The 25,000-nt window shown below is 26.7% G+C and overlaps 2 protein-coding genes and 1 pseudogene across 2 annotated transcripts in view; 2 read left to right on the top strand and 1 right to left on the bottom strand.

Moving 5' to 3' along the window:
- LOC136079912 (septin-6-like) overlaps positions 1–971 on the top strand; it is a 24,403-nt pseudogene extending 23,432 nt beyond the window's left edge.
- LOC136080705 (uncharacterized) overlaps positions 1–25,000 on the bottom strand; it is a 200,251-nt gene that overhangs the window by 173,340 nt on the left and 1,911 nt on the right. The window lies entirely within an intron of this gene.
- LOC136079913 (polycystin-2-like protein 2) lies at positions 4,754–21,502 on the top strand. The gene is made up of 9 exons (XM_065796585.1): positions 4,754–4,822; positions 5,194–5,308; positions 10,640–10,968; positions 11,200–11,395; positions 12,042–12,677; positions 16,448–16,726; positions 20,271–20,540; positions 20,671–20,811; positions 21,110–21,502. The coding sequence occupies exons 1-9, from the start codon at positions 4,754–4,756 to the stop codon at positions 21,364–21,366; spliced, it is 2,292 nt and encodes a 763-aa protein (XP_065652657.1). The 3' UTR covers positions 21,367–21,502.

Below are 25,000 nucleotides of genomic sequence, written 5' to 3' on the forward strand. Positions count from 1 at the left end.
ATAATTGATTACTTTAAGTAAATAAAATAACTATTTTAAATAATTTAATTAATTATTTTAAATAATTAAATTAATTATTTTTATAATTAGAACAAAATAAAACAAGTGAAAAAAGTTTATGTTTATCTTTGTTTATCTAAAAATATATAAAATAATTTTTAAAATAGTTTCTTGAATTAGAAAAATATAAACTAATGTAATAAAACATAATTTGCAATTAAAACAAATTTTAAAAGTTTTGCCTATTTTTTTTGGTAGCAAACATACACAAAAGTACACCCACCTTAAAAATTTCTGGATACACCCTAAGCTGTTTGACAAGATAAATTAAACAGCTTAGTAAGGGCTAACTGTTTGATATTAGCTTAATAAACTAAGGGCTTTCAGAGAGTAGAACATTTTTTTTTAATGTTATTTACCTCAAGATTGAGAGGGCCACTACAGTCGAGAAAGCTACTTTTTGTGGTTACAACCCTCTCTACTCTTTACTCCAAAACACAAAACTTGACAAACAAAGCCGCTATGCAGAAAAACAAGATGAAAGCAATTGCTTTGAAAAATGGCGACTCAAACAACAAAGTCTCACAAAATTGCAATAACTGATAATTTTGTAATGCTGAAAAATTTTACAATGTTTTCAGAAAAATGAATTATTTTTATTTTTGTGTAGAATTCAAGTGTTTCTCTAGTTTTTGGCTAATGAATAATTAACTAAATTTCAAGTCATGCAAATTAAATAATTAAAGTCATGATTCAACAGAAGCCAAACCAAAATAAAAATATGACAAAAGTTTTATTATAATAAATGTGTCAAAAAACACAGGGGTTTTGGTAATAAAAACTGTATTATATTAAATAGTTATTATTGCTACTATTATTGTTATTATTATTATTATTTTTACTATTATTATCATCATTATTTCAAACTTAAAGTGCTTGTATTTAGATTAAAGTCTTTGGACTTGGTTTGATGAGAAGCTTGATAAAAAGGTTACTTATCAATGATTAAAATTTAATAATACGAATATATAATATAATTAGATAAATATTTATAAGCAAAATAAATACTACAAAAAAATAAATTAAAACAATATTTATATTTAACAAATATATAAATAAATATTATTTGCTAAATATATATATATATATATATATATATATATATATATATACAATCTTTTAAACATAAAAAATATTTAAAAGAGACTATGCTGTCGAAATATATTTGGCAACTCGAAAGAAAAAAATACTAATTTTAAATTAAACTGATCTATTCTAAAAACTGCGCCTGCCTATAATAACATTTCCAAAAAATGTACACAATGTTTAAAAGAAAAATTTGAAATTATTACTCATTTAGATCAAGAAAATTTACTGCATAAAAAATATAAATTAATGTCTAAATGCAGGCATGAAAATAAGTTTTTAAAAAAAAATTATAAACCAGTCTAAAATTATCCTTATTCTAAAAAATTCTTTTCATATATTTTTAATTATCTAATGTAGCTAATGCAACTTCCGTGATGCAAAATACTACAATTATTACATAGTTAGTTATAACGATTCCCAACTTCTTGTGAAATAATTTTTTTATAATTTGAACTTTTTGATGTTTAGACATTCTTTCTGATGAACCTACTGATGGAGAAACATGCTGTTGAAGACAACTAAAAATTAGAAAAGTATATTTATTTATATATATATATTTATGTACATATATATATATATAAATATATATATATATATATATATATATACTTTATATATGCTTTACTTTATATATAAGTAAAGTATATATAAATATATACTTTACTTTTCTTATTACTTTCTGACATAATAGGTTCCAAATATTTTCTTACATAGTATTGACTAGTAATGGTGTCTCCCTTTTTTGACACAGCCTAAAGAAACAACTCCCGGTATTTTAAAGTTAATGTAAAACATTTTTTTTTGCTTAAACAATTTGCATTTTACTATAATTGTTGGACTTTTGCCTTCACCAACTAAACTAGCCCTTTCTGATTTGTGTCCAGTTGTCTTATATAAACCGCAACTCATTTTCGTAATAACTAAACCTCTGTAACAACTATTCAAAGGCTAATATTTAGGTATAACGTTTACTGAAATAGTATGTCAATGATAAAAACATACTTCTGCAGACTTCCTTTTGATCAATCGGACAGTGATCATTGTTATCAATATTCATAATGAAGTTAATAGTTTCTGGCAACATTATTTCTCGCTTTTTTTTAATATATACATATATATATATATATATATATATATATATATTATTATTATTATTATTATTATATTCAGTAGTGATACGTCTATTTTTCACAAGATTAATTACTGCATAATAATTGAGCTTTTGTCTCAATAATTCAATTTTACATGTGTTTACTTCTATTTTTAATATAATGTATAAGAAACTTTTAGTGCAAAATTCAGTATCAAAAAGTGAACATTTGCTTATCAAGAGTTAAAAAATATATCAAAGCAAAGAGTTGAGTCAGGTTTCAGAAGAAGAATGTAGTTTATCTGATGGTTCTGATAGAGAAAATTCAGAACCAGAATTGTTAGAATTAGGTTTTGAAATAGAAATGCCTGCATTGATTGATGCTCTTTTACTGTAGAATGGTCAATGGTAACTAATAATCAAAGTTCAGATTATCGCTATATTGCAATAAAAAGTTATAATGCTTTTTTATGGATGGCTTACTTGACCAGGGCTACAGACTATTCATTGACAACTGGTTTTCTTATTATGAGCTTTCATCAGTTTCATTGCTAATTCTACAGATACCATAAGAACAGTTTGCAAATACCAAAAAGGTTTGCTTACTTCTATTAAAGAAAAGTTGAGAATAAATGAATATATAGTTTTGTACAAAGAATATAACGAATATAAGTATTTTTGTGTTATTTTGAGCTATCTATAAAAAAGTCCTCAACATTCCTGGAGTTTCAATTTTTTAATCTGGTGGAACCCTGAAAAATGTATATACCACGTCAACTTGCATTTTTGATGCAACTAAAAATGTTTTTTGAGCTTGTAGAAAAAAGCAGGTTTCTTTAGCTTGATGATTACAATCAAAATATTGATGATTGCAATCAAAATATGCCTCTAGCATTAACAAAAGTGACCAAATAGTGGCATTGTATGAAATTGAAAGAAATTGGGTGAAGCAGTGGTACACAATAGTATTTACTCATATAACTATGCTTGGAGTTCCCAAACTTGTGACCAGAACAGGTGCAGCAATGGCGGATGCCACAGTTTCTAGCTTAACAGAATGGGGAGTAAAAAAAGAAATTGTTGGAATGTGCTTCGACACTACATTGAGTAACACCGGCTGTCATTCTGGAGCATGTACATTAATTAAAAAATTATTAGAGAAAAATCTATTGCACTTAGCATGCCATCATCATATGGATGAAATTATTGTGTCAGATGTATTCAAGTGTCTTTTTGGCCCATCTAGTGGACCAAATATTTTGTTATTCAATCGGTTCAAAAACAACTAGAACTATATTGATCAAAATGAATTTGAATGTCTTGATGAAAAATTGTTCAGTGGTCCAAACAATATTTATTTAAATGATCTCAAAGATGCGGCTGTTCGTTTCGTAAAAAATTGTTTACAAACTGTTAGCCAACTAAGAGATGGTTATAGGGAATTTTTGGAACTGAAAATAATGTTTCTTGGCAATATCCCTCCTAGAAGACAACATTTGAATGTGCCAGGTGCATTTCATCACGCACGGTGGATGGTTAAGGTCATCTTCTGTATAAAAATGTACATGTTCTGAAAGCAATTCAAGGTTACTACAAAGGAAGAGAAATCCCTGTTGGAGTTCAATCTGTTTTCAACTCTTCTGTACATGTCTGCATGGTTTTCTAGTCCATTTGCTTCCAAAGCACCTGCTAATGATTTGAAATTAATGAAGAAATTTGAATCGTACAAAATAATTAACAAAAAAGTTGGAGAGAAGGCAACGGCATGGTACTTGAGCAAAGAACTCATTGGATTGAGCTTCTTTTCAAGTAATGTATCACATAAAACAAAACAAAAAATGATTGAAAGATTGAATAATGAACCACAAAAAGACAACCTAAAAAGATTGGGAAATGTTAATGACATTCATTTGAAGTCGATTGAAGATTTTGTAACATCAAAAACATTAGCATTCTTTCGACTTTTGGGAATTGATGAACAGGCTTTGTTTGACATTGATCCAGTTAGCTGGGACACAGATGACATTTACAAAAAGGCTAAAGACAGAGTGAATAGAATGAGAGTTGTTAATGACTGTGCTGAAAGAGGTGTAGCTTTAATCACACAGTATAATAAAATACTGACCAAGAGCGAGAAGCAAAGACAATTTCTTCTGCACATTGTGCAACAACACAGAGAACAATTCAAAACAGCAAAAAAATCGTTACATTTTGAGGGACATCAGGAGAGTACTCCAATAAATTGACTTTCTCAGGTTTAATATATTTTAGTCATAGACTTTCAGTACTGTTATTAATTTCAAATTTGTTAATTAGTATGATTAAATTAGTTTGATTAATATGTATTGTTAATGCAAAATATGTAGCCTGGCAGTGATATGATTCTTTTAAAAAAAGTTCATGAAACCAGTTTCCGTGTAAAATTTCAAACCTATTGAGCCACCCCTAAATATCATTTTAAAAAGCTGAAGATTTTTATTCAATTTTTTTATGTAAATTTATAACTTTATTTTTATGCAAAAAAATCACTCTGGATTAGTAGCAAACAACCCTTTACAAATACTTGACCAATGCTTAGAGAAGGTGTGTGGTATGTTACAAACACAAAATTCGAAAAGATTTAAGATATGAACATGTAGAAAGTGATGTAGAGCTTAGTGCAGCTTTGTGATTTGCCAGTTATCAAACAAAGAGTGAATATTAGTGAATATATTATAAAAAATTTTTGTTTTTATAGTATAATTATATATTCTTAAACTTAAATACTAATATTTTGTATTTTTTAATAGTGTTGTAAATAGTTTTCTGAATCACCTAAATATTGTTTTTTTATCTATTTCGATTACAGATTTATTTTCTTAGTTATTTCCAATTTTTTTAATTTTTTATTATTTTTTTTATATTTTGATGTTTCTTGATTAACAGGATAGATTTAAGTTCTTTTATGACTTTAGGTTAAAAGTATACTTGTATTGGATCCATTAAAAATTTTTGTTGTGGTTGTTGTTATGGTTCTTGTTGTAAAAAAGACTGATGATGAAACTGAAAATAGTGAAGTTGAGAAGCAAGGTATTTAACAAAAAAAATTAATTCTTTAACTTGCCCTGCAATTGCTTGTACCTCAAATGATTGCAACCAACTTGAAATCAACCAACTCCAAATTTTTCAGTTTTCAGTGTAATAATATATTGTTTACATATTTTTGTTTAGAACCTCAATAAATTTTGTTCTGTTAATAATTATTTAATAAAAATCTAACATTTTTTGATTGTACCTTTTCTTTTAATTTCTAATAATTTATTACATAATTATATGAGTACAGTGGCCTTTACAAAGTTTTCACTAAAAATATAATTTTTTATGACCATTTATTAAATTGTTTATTTTATTATAGTAATATAATAACTCGGAAAAAACTGTTCTGTATAAGAAGTATTACTGTAAATAACTTGACCAAAGTAGTATTAGATTTAATGTACTTTTTTTTTTAGATAAAAGAGTAGTGAAAAAATATAACTTATTTTTTTAAATAAATGAATTTTAAATAATGAAACTATTTTGATGTGAGCTTGATTTTAATTTCACTTATTTGGTTATCAATAATAGTTTGTACGAGTTTTTTTTTTTCATTAAAAGGTAATCAGCACTTCATAATACCTTATAATACTTCAAAAGGAAAACCCTAGTAGACATATTTTGTTTTATAAAGTTGTCAACACCTACATGTATGCTAAGATATGATATACTTTTAATAAAAATTGATGAGAAATATATTAAGAACTGTACTATAGATAGTTAGCAAGTAACAAATATATTACCTGCTTTACTTGGTCCTTGGTTAAAAGCACTTTTTACATATTCTGTTATAATTCATGAAAAAATAATAATTTAAAAAATAAGTAATTATGGAAATAAGCTGTTGATTTTGGCATTGGACGTGGAAAAAAAAGCCGAAAAAGATAGGTTTTTATTTGAAAATTAGACAGGCTTGTGGACATCTTATTTTTCAAATGTGAACTACTTTTTTCATCAGAGTACAAATGCGGTTCAGAATGTATGAACTTTTATTCTCAGAGGACTAAAAGTTAATAGCTTCGAAACTTTTCATGTTGGTGGTGCAGATAGGAGATTATTGAAAATAATCAAAATAAAACAACAATGATAGCTAGCAATGAAATAAAAAGAAAGACTGGTAACTATTTAAGTAGAAAACTTTATGCAGGATTATGTACACCATGAAACTGTTGAAACAATTTATGTAAACAGCTGCTCTTCAACATTTAAAAATGGCAGTGGACAGAATATAGTTCAAGTTAATAATCAAACTTAATATAAATTTTCTCTGAATCAAACATGTTCAATTTATAATACAATGATTATAAAAGTTTTTAACTTGGTTGACAACAGCACTTGATTTTTGCAGAATTTGGGTCTCCCATGACCTTACTGTTGAAAACATGGAGAATCTAAGAATAATTTTGAATTTTATTGTTAGTGTTTATTTACATTCCTGGTTTATTACTTAAGTTAATTAAGTTGGGTTGGGAGATCAAAAAGTCTTTAGTCAACTAGAACTTCTTGAAACTCAGAGCAAAAGTGTTTTAGATGTTGTTATGCCAAAAATCAGGTGATCATTGTGGTATGCACCTTCTGAATAATTTGAAAATCACACTTCGAAGCCAAAATGTAGTAGAAAGAAAAGAGGTAGTTGAAAACAGATACTTGAAATTTCTTATAAATTCTTAAGGAGTTACAAGAGATGAGGTAACTCAAGTTAGAGATAGTAGTCTCAGATTAAGAAAATCATTAGAAGTAAATCCTAATACTAATCAATTATCAGACCTCACGTCATGAAACTTAAGTTTGAGCCTCCACTTATCTGTACTCTTACTTCTGCCACAATTTGAAGATTTTTCTAAACTATTCTATTGAAGTTCAGTTGGTTAACAAATGTGTCAAATTCAGAACTGAAGCTTCAAGCCATCTTAACACACATGAGCAAAGAGAATCATATATATGTGCTCAGCTAGCTATTAGATATTTAATGCCAAGAAATAGAAGCAAATAATACATGACAACCTTTGAAAAAACATAGTGATAGTTGTTAAGTAAATAGTAGCCAAAGACTTGAAAAATGTTGAAATCGCTTAAAACTTAGACTTCACTCTTACTTTTTCACTTTTACCAGGAAGGAAGTAGAAAGGGGGGAGGGAAGGCAAGCTCTTTTTTAATAAGTAATGGTATGGTTGCAGAGAGGAAGGAGTCATAGAAAGGGTACAGACATCAAGGACAAAAATCAGTGATTATACTGCATACATACTTTATATATGCCAACCAGCCTCTCTTAAAATTTCTTATCTATTCATAAAAAGTCTCTCATAAGAAGCCTCGTATATTTTGCTGGCCTGCAACAAGAAAAGTAAAACAGTTGTAAAAATGGTCTGTGGAAGTAAGGGAAAGAAATTTCTTTTTCAAAATTTTTTGAATTTTACAAACTCTCACACAACCATCATATAAAAGGAAAGTTTATATTCATTTTGCCATACATCAATAAACTTGTATTAAAAAATAAAATATGAATGCTATTTTATTATTACCTAAAGCTTGTTGCGTATCTTTTAAATATTTATTAAACTATGTTAATATAATGTTAATTTTTTCCAGGTAAATATTATAGAAATAGTAAAAATGTCTAAAATAACTTACTTTGATAATGACCGAATCAATCTTGAAAATCATCCATCATGGAGTTGGCTTAAGAGAGCTGATGATAAAATAAAGGGTATGTATAATGTTTGTGGAAGGACATTATAATATGGGTATAATGGCAGTCAAATGTCATGAAAAAAATGCAAAGCATTTAAAAAAAATATCTTTAAAAAGCCAACCAACAGTATTTGATTATTTTACTAACAAGTCACAGAAATATACAGTATCACAAGCAACTTGTTTCATCATCAAATTTAATAGCTTTTAAATAACTAGCATTAGCGTCTGTGTAGTCAAATCTTCTCAATTAATGCGAATCCTTTCAACAATTTCTTCCAGCACAACAGTACCACCCTTCTCTTTATTTATGGCTATATATGGTTTAACACGTTCAATACTTAACTATTCTATAGCTAAAAAATGACTATTAGGAAAACTAAAGTAGCCTATGACATCACACATGGTCTTGCCCCATGTTCCGTGATCTTGTTTAAAAAAAAGGTTTTTAGCTCTACACACATAGTTGTACATTTTGATGAGTCTTTAAACAAAACTGATCAAAAAGATTCAATGGATATTTGCATTCATTATTGGGATGTTATTCGTAACCATGTGACTACAAGACACTTTTCATCAGTGTTTCTTGGTCATACAACTGCAAATGATTTGTAAAATGGTTTTAAATGAAAATCTTTAAGCCAAAATTTTAGAAATTTTTATGGATGGACCTAATGTGAATTTGAAATATTTTAAAATTCTAAATAATTGGAAAAAAGTTTGAAACATATATTCTTGAAGTGGGATCCTGTGGCCTGCATGTTTTATATGGTGCATTTCAAGCAGGTCATAAAAAGGTGAAATGGAGTGTATAAAATTATAAATTTATATATATATATATATATATAAATTTATGTATATATATAAATTTATGTATTATATATTTATAAATATGTATATATATATATATATATATATATATATATATATATATATATATATATATATATATATATATATATATATATACATACATATATGCATAAATATATACCCATTAAGCACGTGTATACATATATGTATAAATATATACCCAGCAGTACTCAGACGTTTTTATAAACTTTTTCATGATTGTCCTGCTTGTTGGGCAGGTTATCAAACAATTCGTGGAAGTGATAGGTTTTCTCTAAAATTTTGATCAACAAGGTGGTTTGAAAATATGTCAAAGAGCTTTAGATATTTATGATAACGTGTTGTTGTATGTCACGCAGTTTAAACTACCAAATAGTTATATGGTAAACATTGTTACTGATGCTGTCAATAATCTTGTGATGCCTGCTTAAATCGTTTTTTTCGATATTTGGCATAATTTGTAGGGCCTTCTTACGACTTTTTCAGTCAGATTCTCCATTAGCACCATTCTTATATAAAGAACTTGAAAAGGTTACGAGATCTCTTATGCCAAACTTTATTTAAAGAAAGTGTATTCGAGGTAGTAAAATCTATTTTATAATCTGTTAAAAAGTGTAAACATGTCCTATTCACACTACAAAGATTCATTAAAACGAAAAAGAGAAAAAAAGTTGTGAGAAAAACAAGACTGTGTTGATATAAAATTATCTCTGAAGAAAATTAAGGAATTAAATACTAATAAAACAAAGCTAAATCAACATCATCACCAAGATATAGTGAGATTGAACTAGAATTAAAAATGCTATCACCAAAATGAAATAAACTAATTCACTTGAAAAATTATCTTTATAGTTCAGTAATTATATTTATAAATTTTGAAGCTCAATCTGCTCAAGTGTTTGAATTTATTTCCATTTGAAAATACTTGTAAAGTACCTCCTATAAAAATAATATAGAAAAGTTTAAAACATAAATTATTATCGTGCAACTTATATCATGTAAGAATATAAAAAAAATATATATATATATATACAATATATAACATATCTTTTATATTATTTTTTACTTCGTAATAGCGTAAATATTAAACTAGGAAGCATTTACAAACAAGAGTTAAAAAATTCTAAAACTTACAACTAAAAATAGAATTTCCTGACTTTATTCTGACTAAAGTCAGGAAAAAGTCAGGAAATTTAACTGTACAAAGTAGCTGGCCACCCTGCCTTTTGTCAATTTCCCACTTTTCCTATGGGTATACATGGAATACATTGTTTATCATTTTATAATAGATTAAAAAAAGATTATCAAAACTCATCTAAAAAAAAAATTTCAATGTCTAATGCCTAAAACAAGCAAAACTGTAAAATATTTGAAAGTTTATCAAGCTAGCAAGGAATTTAGTTTTAAAAGTTTCTCGTTTTTAATTAACTGAAACACTAGATTTTTTACAGATCTCTTTTGCCTCAATCCACTAAATTAGTGTTTTCAGGCACTTCACAATTTCTATAAGGGATTTAATCTCGACCTAATTACCCTGTTTCATTCTTTACACCTCTCTAACTTTGTTATTTAATTTTAAATATGACTCATATTTTAGAGACACCTTTTTTTACAGCAACTTGCCCTATTAATCTTTGAGCATCTCGGGTATGCACTAAAATATCAATTTAATTGGCTTCGTTAACTTTCACCTTGTCTTTTGAAAAAATAAACCATATAGTTTATAGCTTATTGTAAAAAAGATATTTAAATAAAAACTAATTATAACAATCTTTAATTTAGGTAAAAGATTAGCTTTTGATGAAAACTGGCTCCACAAGCCAAAAGATAAATTAAAAATTGATAGTGATTGCATTACAATGCAGCCTCTTGATTATTCTACAGTAAAAAAGATGAGAGAGACAAGGCTAAAGCACAAGAAGATGCACGCTGTAGTTACAGAACTTTTTTTGCACATTATCTATGCATGCTTGGTGTTCTTTATAGGTTATTTTTCACGTAGTAGTCTCACTTTCTATCAAACTCGCAATGTTCAAGAACTTTTCAATTTGAAATTAAGATTGCCAGCAAATCCAAACATCCCATTGTTTCAAAGCAAAGTATTTAATCAGGTTTGTCTGTTACTTTTAAAAGGAAACTTTAAAAGTAATAGTGTATTTAAAAATCTAGGCTTATAAAAAAAATATGTTTTTAATTGTATTTTTTAGGTTAAATGAGCATAGCTATATTTTTATCAAATACATTTTTTTTTTTTTTCTTTTCGATTTTTTTTATTCTCCTTATTGTTTTGATAATTTATTGTTGTCTAAAGTTTTTTTATTACATCAAAAATGTGCAAATAGATTCAATCCTCACAAGATTTTTGGCATTGGGTAGAAGAATTTTTTTTACCTCAAGTTTTTCCTGAACCTTGGTATAACTTGAGTGATTTTTACACCAATACAGATATGAAAGATTTTCCTGGAAAACTGTTTTTAAATGATCTTACCTCAAAAATTGTGAATGGAATACGAATTAGACAAGTCCGCATAAAGCCAAGTAAGAGTTACTCATAGTATTTTTTATTATTCATAAAAATTATAATATTTGACTGGTGTGCATTGTTATGAAAATCATTTTATTAATTATTGTTTAGTGATCTGTTTTAAATCATAAAAGCTTTTTAGACAATCTTTAGTTTATTTTTATCACACAACTGCATACAAAGGTATTTTAATATTGTTTAGAGGTGCTTAGTAAGGCTATTCTATATAATTCTTTCCCCCGATTTTTGTTGAACAATTTTCTTTTTACTGATATTTAAACTGTGTTTTATTTTACTTTCTTCCTTTTGTTTTACCAAGTTTTGAAGTAGCATTGATACTATTTTTATCATTTTTGAATAAAAAGTTACTTTTAAATGATCTCATTAACTTTTTTAAAAATTTATAAAAAAAATTAAAGGAGTTCTTAAAATATAACTTTGGGTTATATAGTATTATATTTTATTAGGGGTTATATAATATTATATTTTATTTGGGTTATATAATATTATAATTTATTAATAATTATATATATAACTTTAACCAGAAACCCAAAAATTAAAAAACAAATTTTTACAAAAAGTTTGATTTATATTTATTAGACCAACTGATATATTAAAAAAAAATCACCTTAAAAGAAAAAGCATTTTTTTTCTCTTTAGACTCTTGTACAAAAGCTGACTCAATTTCTAAGTTCATTGCTATAAACTGTTTGTCTCCATATAAAACTGCATTAGAGGAAACAAGAGATTTTGATTTGAATTGGACTATTCCAAAACATTATAACTCTACAATTAATACTTTAACAATGCCATGGAGGTATCAAACCTGGAAAGAACTTGATGGCTATCCATATACAGCTAGTTCAGACACTTACTATGGCGGAGGTTATGTCATAGAAATATTTTCTAAATGGAAAAATCAGGTTATACTTGCTCAAGCCAAAAGTCATAGGTGGATTGATAGACAAACGCGAGCTATATTAATTGAGTTTGCTTTGTTTAATGCTGCTTCTAAAAATTTCAACATGGTTACAATGGCCTTAGAGTTTCTGGCTTCTGGTGGAGTTGTTCCTAGCTTTACTGTTCTGACGTTCAATTTGTATGGCTCAGTGACTGGATCAAAGGTTTTTTTGGGTTTACATATTGTTTTAATCTTGATGGTTATATTATTTACTATTCGTGAATCTCGCTTTTTATATCGAACTGGTTGTAAATACTTTGTAGAGTTTTGGAATTTAGTGGAAGTTGCATTGATAATATTTTGTATTATTGCTGTAGGACTTTTTTTTTATAAAGGTATTTTTTCTTAATTTTGTATTTTACATGTTTTTAAATTCTTATATTGGCTATAAAAATATGGCTAAAAGATGTGCATTTTTCACTTGTGGGTTTTTATTACTTTATATTTTTTGTTGGAATATTTTTAAAATACCCAAATACTACAATTTAACAATATAATCCTACAATTTAATGATAAAAGACATATTGGTAAAGAAATGGATTTTATAAAACTGCATAATAACTTTAAGCTTATTGCAATAAAATTTGTTTAAAAATTTCAGATAATTTTGAGCAAAATTTTCCGGAAATTTTAAACTGTAAATACAGCACTTAGATTGGTTTATGTTTTATTCTTGACAGTTTAAATTAAGAAAGAAAAAAATTAATAAAATAATTTCAAATTTTTGTACATTGTTCATATTTAAAAGTTTATATTTATTAATTGATTTGTTTAATGAATGGTGCCCGTTAATGTGCACATATAGTACTGATTTATTTAGCTGCTGATGTACAAATTTTGATTTAGGGTTTTGATTTGAGCTAACCGTCTATTAATTTTTAAGAAATATTTTTTAAGTTTTTGAATATTGTGTGTACTTTTTTAAATTTAATATTAAATATGATTTGAGAAAAAATAAAGTAAAATAAAATGTTAATTGTTGATTTATTTATGATTTATTTAAAAACTTTGGCATATAAATTCGCCAAATGGTCACACACAAGCAGTTAACGCCTGAGGGAAGAAAATAAGTACATTAGAATAAAGGAGAATTACTTTTTTAACAAAGCATTTTTTGACATTTGTCAAGAGTATTTAAAAATAAATAAGACAGACAATGCACCTAACAGTACTAACAATAATAATAAACAATAAATTGTTTTACAATCACTAATCTAAACGAAGATATACAAAAAATATATCACCAAACAAAAAAATAAAACAAAAAGTTGAATACAAAATAAAAAGTATGCATACTACAATGTAAGGCCTCAGAATGGAAAAAAAAGATTAATGCTGATGTGTAAACATAATTTGTGTATTGATTAAATAATAAACATCTCCTCAGAGTTGCGTCTATTATTACTGGCATTTTGATAAGAATCAGCACTTATAACAAGTTTATCTTGTCAGAGAAACATCATCGCCACTTATGCTTTACCCCGCAACTTATGCCTAATCCATACTGCAGTAAAAAAGGACTCACTACAAATGGCCAAAGCAACATTACGACGATGTGATAATGGTTGGAGGTTGGCTGCATGAGCAGGTCCAACTATGTTTACAATGCGATTTTGCACCTTGTCAAAATGGAAAAGGGCATCATTAGAAGATCCGCCCCAGATATGGCAACAGTATTCCATATAAGGCCGTATTTGAGATTTATAGAGATAGAGAATAGAATTCGAAGTAAGAAAGCTTCGAGCTTGATATAGAGATGCAACCTTAGCAGATGCTAATTTTGCAACATATTTGATATATCGTTTCCAATAAAGATCGGAAGAAAAAGTTAATTGTATAAGATGAAGAGTAAATGACTCCTCGAGAACATTATTGTTCATAAATATAGGAAGATCTAAAATATTGTGATAACGATTGGCTTTTTATCGTGACAAGAATAAATGGTAGTATCATCAGCAAACAATGCCACCTTAGATGTGAGAATATCTGGAAGTTCGTTAATGTAAGTTTAAACAAGTATACGGCCAAGGATAGAACCTTAAGGAACCCCTGAGGTTACAGAATATGAAGAACAGTGCTGTCCATTGAGGACAACTTTTATACTATAATTGGAAAAAAAAGATTCAATCATTTTAAAGATGTTACCAGTTACACCGTAATAGCTTATGGAGAAGCGTAAAAGCTTATGGAGAAGACCAGCTTGCCAAACTTTATCAAAAGCTTTAGAAATGTCAAGAGCGATGGCCTTAACCCCTCCACTTATCTAATGCTTGATAAATCATCTATCTAATGCTATCATTATCTAATGCTTGATAAAATCTATCGGATATTACTGTTAGCAAATCAGCTATAGAACGAAAAGATTGAAACCCATATTGATGGTCAGAAAGTAAGTTATTATATTCTAGATGAGAGGTTAAGTGTTAGTTAATTAAAGATTCAAAAACCTTGCTTATGTCAGGAAGAAGTATGAACTAAAGTATGCAAACAGAAAATGCTAATAAATTTCCCCCTAAGACCATTTAAACCAAATAGGTACTTCCAGCATAAACAAACCAAAAACAATCAAAATGCAATATACCCTATTAAAAACCCTTTTAAAATTAAATAAAACACAATAGAGTCTTCAAAAAACTCTAACGCTGTCATGAATACTTCATTTGAATTTTGTTAACCAATCTAAAGTGTAAGAAAATGAACAATCGCACAACTTAAAATCATCACTAAAAATCAAGTAATATATTGTAGCAAAAAATAGAAAAATCTTGCCTGCAAAAATGTCAAGATTTAAACATCAGGCCTTGTTACGAGATTTCGCTGCGTAGCGAAAACGCGCAACGCATTTCTAAGTTACTCAACTCATCAAATATATTTTGCATCGTTAGAAGTTATATTGCGTCACTCGCGTCTTTTCAAGTACCGCATTGTAATTAAAGTTATTTTATTAACGCGTTAAAAATCATACAGTTTGTTTTTTTCTCACTATAACAAAAGTTACAAATAAAATCTAAGTTCTTATTTAAAAAATCATTTTTATTATTTTTTTCAAATATAACCTAAATTTTATTTTGAAAAAAATATTTTTTTCATGAAACGTAAAATAATGTTTGTTTATGATTTTTATGTTTATTTTCTTATGATTTTGGTTTTTGGTTATTTTATTAACTGTTAATAAATTTTTTCTTATTTAATATGTGAACTCATTTTAATGTTTTTAAACAAGAAAGAGTTTTTTTTTGTTGTTTATCAATTACCGATAACATATTCGTGATCATAATTTATATTCATAAATTAAACGAACGTCGTTAAAACTTTACGTTATTGAATTAACAATAAACAAAATATCTTATTAATAAAATATTTACATCAAAATGAATCGTGCATTTTTTAAACTATTATGACTAAAAATAAATTTTATATTTAAAAAAATTTATATATTTAATTCCTTAAGATAAAACTTAAAACACTTAATTTTTTTTAACTAATTTTTATCAACAACAAAAAAATTATTTAACAAACTGTTTCTTTAACAAAAAATCTATTAGTTTACAATTGCGGTTAAATGCTTTTACTTACGACTTTATTTCTTCTGAATTAACGTCACGTTAACGACAATCAAAAGATAATTTAAATATATAAAAAAACGAATAGATATAACGAAAAAAGATATAAGTTTTTGCGTAGCGCAAAACTGCTGAACGCGTAGGCAAATCGCCTTTTCGCAAGCAAAATGCGAGCTGCGTAACGCTTCTTAACAAGGCCTGAAACATGTAGTGAAGAATATAAGAAATTCTCTGAATAATAATAAAAGACGAAAATTGTGCGTGTGAAAATTTAAACAAAGCTGAGTAATGAATGTAAGATAATATCACATAAAAGGTCCTTGATAATAGTAATAATATGATAATCAGCGGATAAATATTATACTAAAAAATATTGTAATAAGACTAACTAAATACTGTAATAAGACCAGAAATTAATGTATTATATTAATGTTTTTTTTTTTATTTTATCGATTTACAAGCGTTATAAATATTTACATTTTGTATATTTAATTATTCATTATTCTACTTTATTTTACATAAAAATAAATTGATATTTCAAGATTATTTGGCCAAAGTTTTATTGCAACGGCTTCCAGATAAAAAACCACAAGTGTTTATCAACTTCCTATTTGCTTCTTACTGTGACAGGGTTTATGTCTGCATTGTTTCACTTATTGTGTTCTTCGTGACTTTAAAGTTCCTTAAACTTTTGCAGTTCAATCATCATGTTTTAATGATATCTTATACATTAAAAGCTGCTTGGTATCCTTTATCAATGTTTGGAATGGTGTTCTTTATCATTTTGTGTTCATTTGTTACTTTTTCTAATATTGCGTTTGGTAAAGTTCTGATTTTTTTTTATTTTTGATTTATTTCTAATAAAAAAAGTAAAATGTAAATGAATGAGTTAATCAATTAATTTCTTTTGATGATTCGGTATAAATTTATTGTAAATATATTATTAGGTATTGTATTAACAGTTTTTTTTTATTCAACTGTGTTTTTGGTCATTTTACTTTTTAATCAAATTTTATATCTAATTATATATTTTTTATATTTATTATTTTTATAATTGTTATATTTATACATGCCAAGGTTTGCAGCAATTTTTGTTACCAGAAAAATTTGAAGTCCCATTTTCTATAAAAGACAAATTATTTTTTTTTAATGATAATTGGTTGCCATACCCTTTGCAGTGATAACAACCGCACAACCGTGTGACATTAAATCAATTGATTAGTACAAGTAGGTCAAGTAGGTAATATATATGCTTTCAAACTAGAAATTCTTGCGTTTCCAAGAACTATTTTTAAGAATTATTAGAACTATTAGGTATATGCCCTATTATTTTGAAACTCTCACATTTAAAGCTAAGAACCAACAGCTTAGATGTATGTTTGTGGTTATTAACTTGCTGAAATATCCAAATCTGTAGCATTGTTTCTTCAGCATAATAATAAATTGTTTTTACGATGCCTTTGAACATTCTCACTTCCAACATATTTTATAGTTGCAAACGTTTTGTAGCGAATGTCATTTCTTGTGCCAATATGTGTTGTCTATCATCACTTCCAAATAGGTTCAATTTAGATCTGAGAAAACTACTTTTTTTAAAACTTTGATTGTCCAATTTAGATGCTCTTTATTTTATTGTAATCGACTTTCTTACTCTTTTTACTGATCAAAGGTTTTTAATGCCAATTGCCATCAAAGCCTTCGATGGTGCCCAGGTCAAAAATAAAGTACTACACCCTTATTTCAAACCGAAAACTTATTTTAAAATTTAAAGTTTTACGCAGTAATTATTTCTTTCTGATACAGCACATTGTATTTCTGTGTTACTAATAATTCTCTGGATTGAGAATCTGTTCATCAATCAACACTGACATACTCAAAATATTAGTTTTAAAACTAATAAACAAAAATTCAATAAACAAAATCTTTTAGAAAGATAAATAAGACACTTTAAAATAAACTTTTCAAGCTTTTCTGACTGCCCAAATTTTTATGACGTTGCAAAGTGACCCTGGGCCATGGTCGAATAAAAAGAATTTTTTATATTCTTGAGTTTACTAAACAATAGCTCACCCTCAGCAACTGACACACAATCAGTGTTGATAATCTAGAGCATAACGCAAGTGTATGGAAAATGGAGTTCAAGTTTCTTCTTGAAAGTTCAATTGAGTAGCTGCAGTGAATTTCTGCGCTTTGAAAGTTGTTTTGAGTTTGTTTTGAGGATATGATTGAAACTTTTTCAATGATACCCTCTTTGTTATCGCATCTCTTAGATTAAACCGTGCAAGATTGCAAGCTTTATTTTGAAAGATCATCATCATCCAAACAGATGAATAAAAATATATTTCAAACCATCATGTTTGCCTCAATTATTGAATCCATCTGCTGGGTCAGACTTTCTAAACCAAAACAAAAAAACCTTTACTTTGAGTTTTTTTGTTAGGCTTTTGTGGAAATGGGCTATGTTTGATGCCTTATTATGAAAACACTTCAATTTATGCTTACTTTAAGTAGCGAGTTCAGTTTTAAATCCTGGCGGTCCAGTTACAGCTACAGCTTCTTGGAAAATTTGAAACCAAGTGCTCCTAATCCATTTAAGTTTTTTATTTATCTTTCAGCAGCTGTCTAATTAAATGTACAGCTCTATGGTTAGATCCAGGTTTTCCATGGCATGTTAAAGAGCTGCCAACATTTATTCTTAAATTAGCAACCACAAAAATAACAATTTAAAACAAAAATTATAATACTTTTTGAATTTTTTTTTACTCAAAGAAGATACTATACTCTTATCACAGAGTACTTCATTTCTAACCGATCTCAAGAGATCAGTTAGAAATATGGTGCTCATAGATGGCTTCAAAGCTAGAGTTATCTTGCTTCTGAGGCAAGGGCGCTACCAACATATATATATAAAAATTACATAAAATTTTCAAAGACCTTTTAAATTATCAACATACTTATTTAACCTTTAACTATCAACTGTAAAACAAAATAAAACTTACTATTTATCAATCAACTTATTTTACCAAATACTTACTTAATCAGCACTAATCCTAACCGTAAACTTAAAGAACCACTTTAGCCAATTTCATTAATGCATTGAATGGAAATTTCTACATTTCCAACAACAATTTAAGCAATAATTTGTTTTTTTTTCTTTTGGTTTAAAATCAACGTTCGGTCAACTTTAAACCCGATGCAAAAACTCAAATTCTTGTCAACTCGCCGGGTCCTGGTTAAGACATGGCCGCTTATTTGCCTGAAAAATCCAACACTATAATTATCTTTTTTGCTTCAACAGTCAAATACTACTTGAAAAAGTAGTGCTTTTATCATGAAATTGTCAAAAATGTTTTGTTCGCTTCAACCTATTTAACAACTGTTTACCCATTGCACTACTTAACAAATTTGTTAGTGCTATTAGTGTCGACTGCTTCAAAGCAAAATTTATTCAGCTACCATTATATTTACCACAATGCTTTTTCTTCCATGCAATCAGCACGAGCTAGCATGGCTAACTGTTCATGAGCTTAAGGAATACACCCGGTTCCGTCTAACTCAACTACAACAAAATCCTTTTTTATTTTATTTTGTAGAAATAGTTTATAATAAAATATTGTCATGGATTTTAAGATTTTACTTTTTTTTTTCATATGCTGTTTTATTTTGAATACTAAAGCTTCAATCTTAAATATAAAAACTAAGTAGTATTCACATTGTCACTCATTTAAATATTTCCTATTTATTGTAAAAAAAAAAAAAAATTTGGGTCGCTAGGCGCCCGTTTAAGCTTGGCGCCTGGATCAATTTGCCCCCTTCGCCTCTCGAAGGTCCTGATTACAATTATGGTCAAAACGTCTTACATCATATAGTTTTTGTGTTACAGTCCAATGACTAACATTAGCTAGGTTTTTATCATAAAATTTCCGTGTAAAATTGGCAGCAGTTATCTCTATATCTGCATTTGACTTGCGTGTAATGATATGTTCTAATTTTTTAAATATTTTTCTTGGTTATCCAATACGCAGGCGATCTTTTTAGCACATGTAAATATAACAATTATATTAATGAATACATTCACAAATGAAAATGATGTTCTTTAACTATAATATATTTATATATTATAGTTATATATATATATATATATATATATATATATATATATATATATATATATATATATATATATATATATATATATATATATATATATATATATATATAAATACAAATGTATATATATATATATGCTTAAAAAACTCAAATCTTATAAAAATATTTAAACTATAATTGAACTAAAAGTGTTTATCAGGCTGTGACCATCTAAAGCTTTTTGGTTTATTGTTCGTTTAAAATAAATTGTATTAGGTGCATTAATGGGTGAGTACAAGACTTACAACGAAGCAATAGTTTCAACAGTTTCATTATTATTGGGAAAATTCAGTTTTATTCAATATGAACGTGCTAACATTGTTCTTGGCCCAATATTTTTTTTTGGTTTCAATGTTGTTACAATTTGGATCATAATGAACATTTTCATATCCATTTTAAATGATGCTTTTAGCATGGTTCGTGCAAATGCTGAGTTGCAAAATAATGCTTATGAGATAGTTGATTTTATATTGGAACGCATTAGAGGTATTTTTTTGATTTTATAATTTATTTTAACAGAAATTATTTATATAGTTTTTTCTACTATGTTTCATATGAGAATAAAAACAGTTATAAAATTTTTGAGCTTTTCAGCCATTACATATTATTACATTAGGTTGGTTTAAACATAGACAAAGAAAACCACAGCCGCAGACACAAGTTCAGTCAGAAAGAAAATTTCACTCAAAAAGTAAAATTATACAAGTTGCGGAATATGATCATAAACCTTTCATAGAAAACGACTCTATCAGAAAAGGTAAAATAATGATTTAGATCGCAATTTAAAGAAAAGGATTTCTTTACTTTATTTTAATACCTATATTCGCTATAGCTTGTTTTATTTATTTATTTTTTGTTTTTGTTTTTTGTTTTTTTTTTATGTTTTAGTATTTTGTCACTTTGAAAAACTCCAGTAATTTTAAAAAAACTTGTTTATTTTATAAATCTATTCATTAATGTTAAATTTGTCATGAATAGTAATGTAAAGTTTTAAATTCAATATTTTGAATAATGTCATTACTTTTAAATATATTATTAATATTATTTACTTTTAGTGGAATATAAAAACATACATGCTGTTGAATTAAAAAACACTTTATGCGAAGATTTGTTATCAAAATTCGATTACTTATTGAATGAGAACAATCTCGATATGGAAATAAGTGAAACAATTGATCAAATATTCGATAAAGATTTGTTTAAAAAGTTTATCGATTGTATGAAGGTTGCCTATAATAATAATTATAAAAAAGCCAAACGTAAAAAATTGAATGAAGTTATTATAATGGACATAGAGGAAGAAATAATTTAATTTTTTTTTTTTCAGTTTTTTACGTTTTTTTTATTTGTTTTCTTATTTAACCAAATATTGGTTTCTAGCATGTTAATATCTTTTTTATTGTAACTGTTACTTTTAGTTTATGTTTGATATTTATGAGACACTTTATGACAAAAGCAGCGAGCTTTTTAAAATATTTAATTTAATAACGTGACTTTTTCTGATTTGACTTTAAACCATGTTTAAAGTCTTAAATTCTTCCATTAAAATCTTCCATGTTTAAAATCTTGAAGATATCAGAAACACTAAAAAACTTAAAAAGATTAGTTTATATTCTTTATAGTTTATAATAATTTAATTTCAAATTATTGTTTATTTGATTAAGTAATTAAGTTACTTAATCGTTTTGTTAACTTTAAAATTAAAATGGATTTCCAAGTTAATACTAAATTTTTAGGCGATGAATTTTTCAAACAAAGGGTATAACTATCTTCTTTAGTTTTCAAACAAATAAAAATGAGTTTATTCTTTCCAAGTATAGCTTTTAGATAAAGCTCTGATTGCGCTAAGTTAACAATATGAGATAAAAAAATTCTTTATGTTTTGGGAAAATAAATGCGCTAACAAAATGTTTCATGGAAACTAGCGACCATGCTCTTAACGTTTAGGATGGTCATATGTGTTTATTGAGTACACATATATAATAATGACTTTTGGAGTTTTCCAATTTCGATTAGATGTGCAAGATTACCTAATTCTGAGAAAAATACTTTTTCAATGTTTTCAAACTTTTAATTATTGATTAGAGTCCTCAAATCGTGTTTCTTAAAGAATCAGCTTCATTTCTAACATCAACTTTGTCTCTTTCTACTATTCTAGCTCAATTTGTTTTTAATTTTTATTATTGTTATTAATAAAGTTATTAAATTTTAGTAATGCATTAAAACAACTCCAGTTGGCGCAAGAACGTTTTGCAAATGTTTTATAGTCGCTTCAGCGATAATTGTATCAGTAAAAAAATTTAAAAAACGTTCTACAAATGTTTTAACAATTTAATTTTAATAATAAAAATTTATTATTTGATTTATAATTTTGCAAGGTTTTTGTGAGACCTTTGAGAAACTGCGCATGTGCAGTTTTACATTAAAAAAAGTACTGTCACTTTTCTCTAGAAACTTTAACAACTGTAAAAAAACACTTTTTTTTAATTTTTTATAGATTATAAGATTGTAAATGATATATAATAGGGTTTAGCTTTTGCCAAAAATATACCAGTAAATCTGTAAAATTGTTTTACCAATTTACCGGTAAAAAAATGTCGGTAAATAATAATTTCTTCAATATTATACTATAAATTACACAATTCATTCAATATTCCCAGTTATGAAGTTATTATACCTCTTTTCTTTCTACCTTAAAGAATAATATTTTGCTGTAAAAAGAAGTTAAAATTTTTTGCCGCACATAATAAGGTAATATAAAGATTTTTGGGCAGTTAAGTGAAAATTTGCTGCAAACATGGATACTGAACAAACGGTTTCCAGTCGAATACGAATATCAATTTGAGCATTAATTTTATCTAAAACAGTAATAATTTAAAAAACAAATAAATTGTTTATTTCTTTTTATTTGCTTGTTTTTAATTTGATATATTTTTTAACGATTTTCACAATTTAACGAGGTAAAATTCAATTTTTGTGCGTTTTGTTTATATATTGAATTTAGTAGATTTATTGACAAAGATTTAGTTAAAGAAGGTATTGATATCTGCAATAGCGATGTCAAAAAGACTAATGATCATAAACATATTATAAACGAGGCTTCGGACAAATTTCAGTGCACTTCTTTAAGTACTGCCTTTGTAAGAAAATAGCAGAGAAGTTGCTTTTAATATTGCAGGTTGTTATGCAAAAAAATTTCAAAAAGATTTGGTAAATGCTGTCATAAACTATTGGTTGGAGTAGATAAATATGATTCCCTAGATAATTAATATACTGAAGTTTTATCAAGGGGAGGATTGACTATACCATCTACCAATCTGGGTAGTTATGCTTGTTACGCTTTTGCAGTTTAATACTTTACTTTTGATGCAATTAACAACACTGATTCGCCGTTCAGAACAACTGCTCTGTTTGTTTTGAAAAAACCTTTATTCAAAGACAATATCCTTTGTCTTGATCACCTAAAACTTGGGATAGTATATATATATATATATATATATATATATATATATATATATATATATATATATATATATATATATATATATATATATATATATATATATATATATGTATGTGTGTATGTATGTATGTATTTATATATTATTCCACTTGTTTATTTATGAATCAAAGTAAATGTATATTAGCTTTTATACATAAATAAACACATAATTGTTCAACAGATACGTATCTATTTTAATACATATTGCTCGTAATAGTGCGTGTATAATAATAAAATGCATTTTATTTTATAATACCATTTATTTAAAAATCTTATAAGAGTTTATATATATAAATTTTCTAACAATTTAAAGCAAAAGAAAATTTACATAAAACAAGGTATAAATCATATAAGTTTGATATAGTATGTATAAAAACTTATTTGCTCAAAAAGTAAACTTATTTGTTTACGTTTGTTTTGATAATACACCATTTTTTATTTCTCTTAACATAATAAAATATTCCTCCGATAGGAATTTTAATTGTAGGGTAGATTATAGAGTTAACACCCTTCCGATAACTAAATTTACTTCTGCGGTTAATCAAACGGTGATAATAATACGAGTTTGTTTTATTGCTGGCGTTAAAAACCACCGTTTTTTACTTTTAACCAGCTGATAGCTTATTGTCGGATCCAGAAGGGGGTATGGGGGTATGCGATTCCTCCCTCCCACCTCCCCAACCAGAACCTGAAAATCCAAAAATATATATTAGAGGACCTTTTTATTGGTATTATATATTATTATATTATATATGTATAATAATGATTACTGAAGAACTGCAACAATTTTACTGAAATTGCAATAGCAAATTATCTACTGTGTTATAAAAATCTAGTTGTTTATGAAACACAATTTTGTAATTCTATAAAAAGATATATCTCCTTAAATTAGTTTTTAAATTCCATTTAAAAAAACAAAAGTTTTAATGAAATGTTTAAACCTGTTTAAATTAAATAAGTAAACTTCAATGTTTAACTTTTAAAACTCATTTTAAAAGTTAAACCTTAAACTTCAGTGTTAAACTTTTAAAACTCGATATAAAAATTTATTTAACGAGTTTGATATATATTATTCCATTCTGATTTGATATGTATAAGTGTAATGTTAATAACATAAAATCAAAGTAAAAAATAATCTTTTTTTAAAAGTATTTCATTTTTACAAAAACATAGCCTAGTGATTAATTTAGTGAAATACCGATGAAATTGTTCTACTGGTCAGCAAAAAAACTAGACCACATCATGCACAGAAAAAATTTAGCATTTGAACTTCAGGAAAAGTATGTAAGAGTAAAACTTTGACATGCTATCCACTTTTATGTCCCGAGTTATAAAATATTTGTTTTTAAATATAGTAATCATTACTCGAAAGATATTTTTGTACATACTTTAGCAACTTCCAAAGAGCAAGAGAAAAACTAAAGTTTTCAGAAAAATCATCTAA

The sequence above is a fragment of the Hydra vulgaris genome, chromosome 05 (assembly GCF_038396675.1).
Source record: "Hydra vulgaris chromosome 05, alternate assembly HydraT2T_AEP".
Lineage (NCBI taxonomy): Eukaryota > Metazoa > Cnidaria > Hydrozoa > Anthoathecata > Hydridae > Hydra > Hydra vulgaris.

Excerpts from the sequence above, each read along its gene's own strand:
- LOC136079913 (XM_065796585.1), top strand. The coding sequence starts at position 4,754 with ATGCAAAAAAATCACTCTGGATTAGTAGCAAACAACCCTTTACAAATA. Across the intron at positions 11,396-12,041 it reads ACAAGTCCGCATAAAGCCAA|ACTCTTGTACAAAAGCTGAC; the intron begins GTAAGAGTTACT and ends TTTTCTCTTTAG. Across the intron at positions 20,541-20,670 it reads TATATTGGAACGCATTAGAG|GTTGGTTTAAACATAGACAA; the intron begins GTATTTTTTTGA and ends TTATTACATTAG.